General features: G+C 52.9%; 1 protein-coding gene across 2 annotated transcripts in view; it reads left to right on the top strand.

Annotated features, from left to right (window-relative positions):
- The first annotated feature begins 3,232 nt into the window (after nt 1–3,232).
- The window catches only part of LOC125358527 (TRIO and F-actin binding protein), a 34,072-nt gene continuing 26,808 nt past the window's right edge, over nt 3,233–10,496 (top strand). Inside the window, exons 1-3 of one of the 2 annotated variants that reach the window (XM_048355715.1) lie at nt 3,233–3,364; nt 3,699–4,601; nt 8,165–8,242. In XM_048355715.1, the coding sequence (XP_048211672.1) occupies nt 4,122–4,601; nt 8,165–8,242 (558 nt within the window). In that variant the 5' untranslated portion in view covers nt 3,233–3,364; nt 3,699–4,121. Of the gene's footprint in view, nt 3,365–3,698; nt 4,602–8,153; nt 8,243–10,496 lie in introns of those variants that run through there. The other variant, XM_048355739.1, reaches the window with a different exon arrangement.

Genomic DNA, 10,496 nt, shown 5'->3' with positions numbered 1-10,496 from the left:
TCCTTGGTCTGCAGTTCCAGGCTATGGCTGGGAACGAAAACATCTTATCAGGCTGAGAGCGAGCCCCAGCGGTGCAGTCCCTGAAATTTCAAAGATTAGAACTGGAATTCAATTTGAGTCACGAGAAAGTGGGGGGTCAGGGGGACGCAGATCTGGAAGTCTCAGAACTGTGAGTGTATAAATCAATGGATTTTGGTGTATTTACGGAGAAGTACAACCATATCTACAATCTAGTTTTAGATGGTTTCTAGCACATAGAGGGACTACTGGTCCTTTCTTTTCTACCCCTGAGGATCATTTCTCTGAGATTTGAATCTGCACAAGAAACCCTAACTCTCATTCTTCAAATTTCCTTTTCCAGTAAACTCGGTCCATTTACTATCCAAGAGAAAACCTTTGTCCACTCCAGCCCACTGGAGTGATTCTCCTTGGCCTTAAAAAAAAATACCTTTTTGCCTGTTTTTTAAAAAGGCACTTTTAGATTTGCAACAAAATTGAGCCCAGAGTTTGGTATTTCCAGATACCCCTACCTAGACATACACAGTCTACTTCTGTTACAGTCTGTAAACCTGCATTGGGACTTCACTCAAAGTCCATAGTTCCCTCCCTCCCTCCCTCCCTCCCTCCTTCCCTTCCAGTACTGGGGTTTGAACTTAGGGCCTAGAGCTCTCACTTGGCTTTTTTTGCTCAAGGCTAGTACTCTACCACATGAGCCACAGCTCCACCTCTGTCTTTTTGGTGGTTAATTAGAAACAAGAGTCTCATGGACTTTTCTGTCCAGGCTGGTTTTGAACCTTGATCCTCAGATCTCAGCCTCCCGAGTAGCTAGGATTACAGGTGTGAGCCACCAGCATCTGCCTTGTACATTACCTTTTAATCAAGGTCTTATAACAAGTAAGTTTGTTTTCCACTTACATGGAATTTTTTTTTCAAAAAGAATACTACATTTTTACTACTACATTTTAAACTATGCATTTGTAGAAGGGGCAGGTTGAGTTTACGAGCAGGTGGCTGTAGTATTGTATTTTCCCCAATACATAATTATGTTGAGCATCTACTCTGTGCAGGCGTTGTTCAACGTTAGGGACCTTTCTCTGGAAGGGCTGTTAAATGTTTTTGCAGTCTCGAGAATCACATAAGCATCCATGATTATTTGGAAAAGGTCCTGCCTTAAGATCGATGGGACATCTAGCTTTGGTTCTTTAAAGGCACTGCAGGCTAGCCAGTCCACCCAACCTTCCAAAAGAAACTTGGTCATCCCTGGGTCATGACATCAACCCTTAAGCAGGTGGCCCTGGGAAAGGCCATTGTCCCTACATCAGAAAAGCTGGGTCTGTGTGTCTGGGGTGGAGGGTGTCTTAGAATCTTCTAGTGTCTTAGACCTTCAGGGAAGGAGGAGGGAAGAGAAAGCCTGTGGAGCAAGCTGGAATCCTGGCTTGGTGGGGGGTCTTCCACCATTGTCCTTCTTTTCTCCCCACCCCTCCCCACCAGTAGGGAGAAGAGTCTCCCCTAGATTTTAGCTTTCAGTTCTGGGGAGGCCTACTCAAGGACCTCTAATCACAGAGCAAGGAAACAATCACCTCAGATTTGATTTAAAATCACAGCGGGTCAAGGAACCCTCGCCTTTGAGATGTCCCCAGGAAATGGGTCATCGGCGTGGACCACTAAGAACCACCCCAACCTGCACTGGCCTTCGGGAACCCCACCTGCGGTGCTGCACACAGCACACCCCAGCCCCACACTTGTTCCCCCCCCCCCACACAACCTCTGTACTATGTGGTTTTGTGCTTGAACTCTGGGCCTGGAAACTGTCCTTAGTTTCTTTTGCTCAAGGCTAGCGCTCTACCACTTGAGCCACAGCGCCACTTGCAGCTTTTTGGAAGTTAATTGGACATAATAGGAGTTTCACTGCTTTTCCTGCTGTGGTTCCTTTGTTACAACTCCCTCACTAGGGGAGGGACACACGTGCACAGTTTATTTGTGGCTCCTGCTTTTTAATTATTTTTTTTATTTTTTGGTGGCACTGGGGTTTGGAACCTTGTGCTCACAAGGCAAAAGCTCTACCAGCTCAAATGTGAACCGCCAAGGGCTTTTTGCTTTTAGAAAGGGTCTCACTCCGTTTTTTTTTTTTTTTTTTTTTTTTTTTGCTGGGGTTGGTCTTGAACCTCCTAACTCCACTTAACAAGTAGTTGGGATTACGGGTGTGAGCCACTGTACCGAATCCCCTGTTCATTACGTAGCAAGACGACTTCCCGGAAACAGGGGCTTTCCCCGCTGGTTAGTTATTTCTGTTGCGTGTGAAATTTGCCTTTTTCCCTGTTGGGGAAGAAAGATGGTTTCTCCACCAGTTTTAGCCAAAAGGCTGAGAGGTGATGAAAGGGTTGTGTCTCTCTTCCCATCATGCTAAAAACTCTTTTGCCAATAGCTAGAATGTTCTGGAGTTTTCAAGGCTGAGTGTTGGAGGCCTATTAGCTCTGAGGAGAGAACAGAAGAAGCTTAAGATATCCTAACTTTACAATGTGAACAGGAAAGGGCAGAAGGACCAGCGTACAGGGCCCATACCGTCTACCCTGGTCCCTGCCACCTGGGTCGCAGAGGGTGAAGTGGACTCGGGCATCCCAAGGACTGGCATCTGGAACCCAGGAAATGCTCAATAAACGTTTGTTCAACATTGTGATTGATGATGTGTGCAAGGTGCTTGGTAGACAGTAGGTGCTCAATAAATCCAAACCCCCCCCAGGACTAGTTTAACCTTTGCCCTTCATGGCTGGTGGGCTGCTGGTTAGTAACAGGAAGTAGTGACAGCCAAGGCCCGCCCCTTCCCCATCCAGCTCCTTTCCCTCACCCTTTTCTCCTGTGTTCTTCACCATACCCATGAGGCCAATGAGACCGTGCCGACCAACCTCATTTTTCAGCAGGGGAAACTGAGGCCCTAATGAGGGTTATCCCTCATGAGGACCCTCCAATGAGCTCAGGGTGGGTCTCTGGTGCTCCCCTCTCTCCCCTATCTTAAGATGGGAAGAAAGGGCTGGGGGGAGGTGCTGGGAATGGAATCACACTGAAATCCCTCAGAAACAGCTGCCTTTGGTCATAGGAAGTCTGAGGCCCCAGGAACCTTCCAGGCTCAGGATGAGGGACGGTCACAACGGCCCAGCCAAGGTCACAGCCAACTCCGAAGACAGCCCAGCCCCGCCCCCGGTAGGCAGGTGAGCACGGCCAGCCGGGCCCCACAGGCTGGGTAGGGCTTCTCCCCCCTCCCCCCGGGTGCCAGGCAGCCATCTGGGGCAGGGAGGTCATCCAGGAGGGTCAGAGCCCCAGTCTGGGGGTGCCCATCTCTCCCCTCTCCCCAGTAGTTCTGAAAAAGGTAAAGGATTGCGTTGGCCCTTGGAAAACAGACCCTCCATCCTTCCTTCACTGGTACCTGCGGGTGGAAATTTGGGTACTTGATAGCCCGGGTTGGAATCAATACCCTGCAGTGGGGGGTGGGGGGGGCAGGCAGGGAGCCCCAGAAAGTGAGCAGATCTTCACAGATCTCTTTCTGGGACTGCAGAAAGTGGGTGAGAAGGAAGAGCTGATCCCCAGGGGGAGGGAGCCCCACCGGCTTTGATCCGGGCTGCTGTGGAGACAGCCTTGCCTCTCCCGGTGGCTGGCTGAAGCCCACAGCGGCCTCACCCGCCCTTCATCCTCCTCATCCTCAGGCGGCCAAGCCCCCTGGCAAGCAGGGAGAACCAGCCCCGCGGAGCCGAGCAGAGGCCCCTCATCCCGAGAGGCGACCTGAGGGGGACCGACGACGACAGCTCCGGGGCTCCCCACCACCCATCAGGACATCAGCCAGGCCCCAGGAGAGAGAGCGACGGACAGACAGACACCAGGAGAGGAGCTGGGGCAGCCCGGAGGAGCACCCGAGCTGCGGGGACTGGCCAGGACTGGAGGAGCCCAGCCTGGAGGGGACACGGAGGAGCCCCTCCAGGGAGCACGGGGAAAGCTGGGGGCAGCCAGAGGCCTGGGGGGAACCCCCCGAGAAGGGCCCGGGAAGTCCTTGCCAGCCCGTGAACCCCCCAGAGCACTGGGAAGGCCTGGCGGCATGCTCGCCCTCCCGGCAGCCTGAGATCCCCATTATCATGGGCTGGGGGTTGGAGCGGGGAGGCCCACCCCCACAGGGCCCCGAGAGGCCACCCGAGCTCGACTGGAGGGACTTGCTGGGCCTCCTCCAGCCGCCCGGGGAGGGGGCCTGGGCCCGACTCCCAAGGCTGGACTGGGAAGGCCTCCTGGAGCTCCTGCAGGCCCAGCTGCCTCGCAAGAACTCTGCCGGGCCCTGGGGTTACGCAGCCAAGGCTTCAGGGCCAGATCTGGGCCCCCCAGGCACAAAGGACACCCAGGAGCAAGAGCACCAGCACCTTCCTGAAGGCTGGACAGACGCCAGCCTGCTCAATGGACGCAGCGCGGCGGAGCAGCCCCGCAGCCCAGCCGAGCTGCTCAGCCCTGCCTGCACCTCCACCCAGTGGCCAACAGCCCGAGTGACAAGCGGGCCAGAAGCAGCCACTCCAGCTGATGTGGAGGAGAGGGGTCACCTGGGAGGTCCCAGCCCACCAGAGCCACAGGTAAGTCGGTCCCACTGTGAAGGGTGACCAGGAAGCCAAGACAAGACTTTCCAGAAAGGCCTCTCGTGAGCTGGGTGAGGTGGCTCACACCTATAATCCCAGCCACCCAGGAGACAGGGATTATTAGGATGATCACAGTTCAAGGTCAGTCCAGGCCACATGTCCGCAGAAGTACCGACCCGCCTAAGCCTGTACTTCATATCAAGCCACAGCCAAATGGTGCCATGCGTGCTTCCCACCCGATTTCCACCCTGAGTCCTCAAGGCACACGCTCTGGCCAGGGCCTTCTCTCATCTTGGCCCCACAACTCGTAGTGTGTGTTGGCTCTGAGGCTCATATCTGCTCTACCTGGGTTTGCAGCCAATGTGCCCCTTGTCTCTGCTCCTCCTGCTAAGCTCAAATAGGGACGTACCCCATCCCTCTCTGGCCCCTAAGTCTCCTCAGCACAAAGAGGAAGCCCGAGCTGATTGCTGGTGGCTCTCACCCAATGTAATCCTAGCTACTGAGAAGGCTGAGATCTGAGGACAAAGGTTCAAAGCCAACCCAGGCAGGAAAATCCTTGAGACTCTGAACTCTAATTAACCAGCTAAAAGCCGGAAATGGAGCTGTGGCTCAAGTGGTAGAGCCACCGGCCTTGAGGGAAAATGCTAAGGAACAGAACCCAAATCCTGACTGAGTTTAAGTCCTAGTACCACCACAAAAAAGCAAAGAGGAGGAAGCTCCAAAGCACTCACGGAGTAGAGTTGGCTGCTAAGAGGAGCTCTTTCAGTGATGGCTGTGTGCACAGTAGGTCCAGCACGTGGCACATAGTAGGCGACTTGGCACATAGTAGGTGTTGTGCAAGCCCAGCTCATTCATCTGAAGGCGGTAGGCAGGGAGAGTCCTGCAACCTCGCCACAGCTCTCTTGACCCACCCAGCCTCTTCTAGATTCCGTTTCTGGCCATATAACAGGACAGAATGTTTCTCCCTAGGTGATACGGCTTCCTCGCTCCTTGGGGTGCAGGACGGTGCCGCCATCTCCATGGATGGCAAGGCTTCCAGGCTCTGGGGCTCACTGGGGCACCGCATCTTATGTGTTCTGTAGACCCAGGCTCAGAATTGTTAGCATTTGCCAAGGGTCACACAGGCCCAAGTTGTAAGAAATTAAACCATAACACGTAAGAAGCTTCTAAGCCCACGGTGGAACAGGGGAGGCCCTCTCCCCTGCATCTCTCCCACGCTGGGATCAGGTGACTCTCAAGTCGTTCAGTGCAAGGACACTAGAGATGCAGGGTCCCGCCCTCATGTGGCCATCAGATCTGTAGGACAGCAGGGCAGTGGCCACTGACTGCTGATGGACGCTGTGCTGTACCCAGTGCTGCAGGCTAGACTGTCACAAGGGAGGTGGGGTGTCAGGAAGACTTCAGCCAGAGTTACTCCACCGGAGGCTCTGAGTGATTCAGGGGCTGGTGACAGGGCATTTCACAGATGCATTTCACAGGGCAAAGCAGAGAGTTCCCCAGGTCCCTCTAGGACTCCAACCTATCCCTCTCGAAAAAAGCTTTGCATGACATTCAAGCCTCCTTCCCTTTCTTTCAACCCTGTTTTGCCTCTGGCAAATCTGCTGTTCTAGCTGGAGGTCCCTGGACACGCATCTCTCTGCCTCTGCACGTGCGGTTCCCATCGCCAACCATGCTCTCCCCTTCCCTCATCTGTTCATTGTTTCAGTTTTAGGTCAGGTGTCCTGTCCTGAAAAGCCTTCTTGAATACTCACCTCACTCCTAGGCCGATGATGTCCCCCTCCTGGGCTTGGCAGTTTGGTTTCTCTTCATCTGTCACAGTGGATTATCATTTCCCCTAAGAAACATGAGCTCTGTGGGGGTGGGGGCTGTGACTCCCAGCCCAGGGCTGACATAAAGGAGTGGCCCAGTTCAGTGGATGGCTGATCTGTGAATATATGGATGCCAAATGCATGCAAGAAGAGAGAAGCTGGTGGGATTGTGAGTTGATGGTGAGTGTTAGGTACATGATGGATGTTGGGTAGATGATGGGGGATGGACAGATGATGGGGGATGGACAGATGATGGGGGATGGACAGATGATGGGGGATGGACAGATGATGGGTGTTGGGTAGATGATGGGTGGTGGGTAGATGATGGGGGATGGACAGATGATGGGTGTTGGGTAGATGATGGGGGATGGACAGATGATGGGGGATGGACAGATGATGGGTGTTGGGTAGATGATGGGTGTTGGGTAGATGATGGGGGATGGACAGATGATGGGGGATGGGTAGATGATGGGGGATGGACAGATGATGGGGATGGGTAGATGATGGGGGATGGACAGATGATGGGGGATGGACAGATGATGGGTGTTGGGTAGATGATGGGGGGTGGGTAGATGATGGGGGATGGACAGATGATGGGTGTTGGGTAGATGATGGGGGATGGACAGATGATGGTGTTGGGTAGATGATGGGGGATGGACAGATGATGGGGGATGGGCAGATGATGGGGGATGGACAGATGATGGAGGATGGACAGATGATGGGTGTTGGGTAGATGATGGGGGATGGGCAGATGATGGGGGATGGACAGATGATGGGTGTTGGGTAGATGATGGAGGATGGGTAGATGATGGGGGATGGACAGATGATGGGGGATGGGTAGATGATGGGGGATGGACAGATGATGGGGGATGGACAGATGATGGGTGTTGGGTAGATGATGGGGGATGGGTAGATGATGGGGGATGGACAGATGATGGGTGGTGGGTAGATGATGGGGGATGGACAGATGATGGGGATGGGTAGATGATGGGGGATGGACAGATGATGGTGTTGGGTAGATGATGGGGGATGGACAGATGATGGGGGATGGGCAGATGATGGGGGATGGACAGATGATGGAGGATGGACAGATGATGGGTGTTGGGTAGATGATGGGGGATGGGCAGATGATGGGGGATGGACAGATGATGGGTGTTGGGTAGATGATGGAGGATGGGTAGATGATGGGGGATGGACAGATGATGGGGGATGGACAGATGATGGAGGATGGACAGATGATGGGTGTTGGGTAGATGATGGATGATGGGGGATGGACAGATGATGGGGGATGGACAGATGATGGGGTAAATGAATGTGGCTTAGGTGACAGATGAGTGTATGTTGGGGAATGGAAGACTGGGTGGATGGGTATATGGATAGATGTATGGATGGATGGATACATGGACATATGGATGCGTAAATGGATGAAAGATGTGAATGAATGTTGGAAGGATGGGCAAATGAGTAAATGATGGAAGGATGAATAAATATGGGATGGTTGGATGATGGTAAATAAGAAGAGGATGGAAATATGAATGGGTGACAGATAGTGGATGTTAAATGGATGATGGTTAGGTAATATAGAGATATAGGGCGGCTGTTAGAGGGTTGGATAGATTCCTGGGTCTCTTGGTGCTGAGTGCTAGGTGGAAGATGGATGGATGGTGACTGGATTGTTGAAAAGGTGGCTATATGGATGGATGGGCCCCAGAGGGGTGACCTGGGTTAAGTTGTGTTCTTTCTTGTTTCCAGTTCCAGCCAGAGAAGCCTGAGGAATCAGAACCAAGCAGAGGCACAGACTCACTGACTGACCAGAAGCAGGCCGATTCGGTAGTTGGGTTATGGGCTTGGGCACATAGAAAGGGGAAAGGGAAGGAGTCACGTTGGAGATAGGCTGACCTCCTGAGGTTGTTCAGATTGTGGCTGGCTCTGTCATGGAGTTGCCCATGTACATGAGAAGCTGGTCACTAGAGCCACCTCTAATTTGGAGACCTGGATGACTAGATGATCTCAGGGTCAGAAGCCCAGGGCTTTTCTTCTAACTTGCTGCACTTCCCCTGGAAGGTAACATTGTCTTTCTCCAGGCAAATGTCACTTGATCTCTGATGGTCCCTGACGGCAAGGTTCTTCCATGTCTGGAGGTCTGGGAAAGGCTGAGGGGGAAGGAAGGGAGCTGGAGCCAGAGAGGCAGAGGGGGCTGAGGAGGTACCCATAGCCAACTGGGCCTAGAGGCTCTCTAGGAGCCTGGAAGCACAGAGATGTGTACAGAGGGCGAGGCTTGCTGAGCCTGGCTACAGCTGGAGCAGGGCTCTGCCTCACCCTCCCCACGACCTGCAGACAGGCTGTTCTCATCAGCCTCAGCCTCTAGAGGGGTGAGGTCAGAGCGGGCAGCGAGCACAGGCAGAAGAGGAGACAGACTGTTCTGGACTGTTGTCCTAGGTCAGTTCTTCCCCCATGCCGCCTCTTAAGAAGCCAGATGTGGCCGTGAGCACTGGTGTGGCGATCCGGAACTCCTGAATGTGGCCTTGGCACTAGTTAGAGCTGTCCCTCTTTTGAAAATTTTTATGTTTGCCTGTCCTGGAGCTTGAACTCAGGGCCTGGGCACTGTCCCTGAGCTTTTGTGCTCAAGGCTAGTGCTCTACCACTTGAACCACAGTGCCATGTCCAGTTTCTTGGTGGCTATTTGGAGATAAGTGTCTCACGGACTTTCCTGCCTGGGCTGGCTTTGAGCTGTGATGCTCAGGTCTCAGTCTCCTGAGTAGCTAGGATTATAGGCGTGAGCTGCCAACAGCTGGTGGAGCTCTCCCTCTTAACTACAGATGAGGAAACAGAAGCAGGGCAGTTCTCAGGGAGCCAGTCACTGGCTAGATTCAAACTAGAGCTCCGGACCTCCGCTGCCCACCTTTGTTCACCCTGCTTCCTGGCCCTGCTCTGATCTCCATGACTTCCCACTAACTTCTCAGTGGCCAGGCTTCCCCTCTGTGAAATGGGGGGGCCTGAGAGGGGCTCTGATCACTAACAAGGGCTATGACAACTTTGCTCTTCCTCTTTTGGGGTCATTTCTTCATACTTCCTGGATCTGGAGCTTTGTGAACAAAGAGGAAATAGCAATATTGGGGCTCTAGTTTCCTAGCAACAGGGGAAAGCTTCCACCCCATCCACAAACAGCCTCTCATTCATTCTTTCACTCACAGACACCTAGCCCTCCTGTGTGCCAGAGTATGGGTCAGAGGGGAGCCAGATTGCTACCATGAGATCATTCTTGGGGGATTGGAGTCATGCTCTCCAGGCTAGTGGTCAGGGCTATAATGGGGCATGGTACAGCACACCCCTCTATAAAGCCCCTTCTCCTGGCCATGTACTTGGAGGCAGTTAGCTTCCCTTCCTGAGAATCTGCAGATTTCAGACGAGGGACACCTGGGCCCTGTCCTGCCATGCCATGTGACTTTGAGCTAGTCTCTACACTCTGCTGTGGCCTCAAGTTTCACCAAGAAGGATGACTTCCAAGGGGAAGCACGTTAGGGTTCTGCTGTGGGTGTCTGTGTCCAAATCTATGACTCATTCCTTTCACATAAGTAGGGTCACAAACCTTTCCTGAAGGCCAGGCAGGTAACAAAGGTGACAAGTGGGGGTTGGGCGGTATTTGTTTGACACCCCCCCTTCAGATGCTTTGAGGAAGATGAGCCTACCATTTCCACATCTCTGTGTGTGTGTACATGCACACGCAGGTGCACGCATACGTACACCAGTCCTGAGGCTTGAATTTAGGGCCCAGGTGCTATCCTTTAGCTTTTTTTCCTTAAGGCTAGCATATTTGAACCACAGCTCTATTATGGCTTTTTTGCTGGTAAATTGACAATAAGAGTCTCCTGCCTAGCTGGCTTTGAACCATAATCCTCAGATCAGTCTTCTGAGTAGCTAGGGTTACAGAGGTAAGCCGGCAGTACTGAGAGTTCCACATTTTTTTTTCCTACTTTAGGCTTGAACTCAGGGCCTCCCACTTGCTAAGCAACTGTTCTACCTCTTGAGCCGTGCCTCTGTGACTTTCCACATCTTTAGGTATTTCAAAAAACAACCAGAAATG

This window comes from Perognathus longimembris, chromosome 1 (genome assembly GCF_023159225.1).
Source record: "Perognathus longimembris pacificus isolate PPM17 chromosome 1, ASM2315922v1, whole genome shotgun sequence".
Classification (NCBI taxonomy): Eukaryota; Metazoa; Chordata; class Mammalia; order Rodentia; family Heteromyidae; genus Perognathus; species Perognathus longimembris.
Note: the sequence above shows the minus strand (reverse complement) of the source record. Positions and strands in the feature narration are given on the sequence as shown.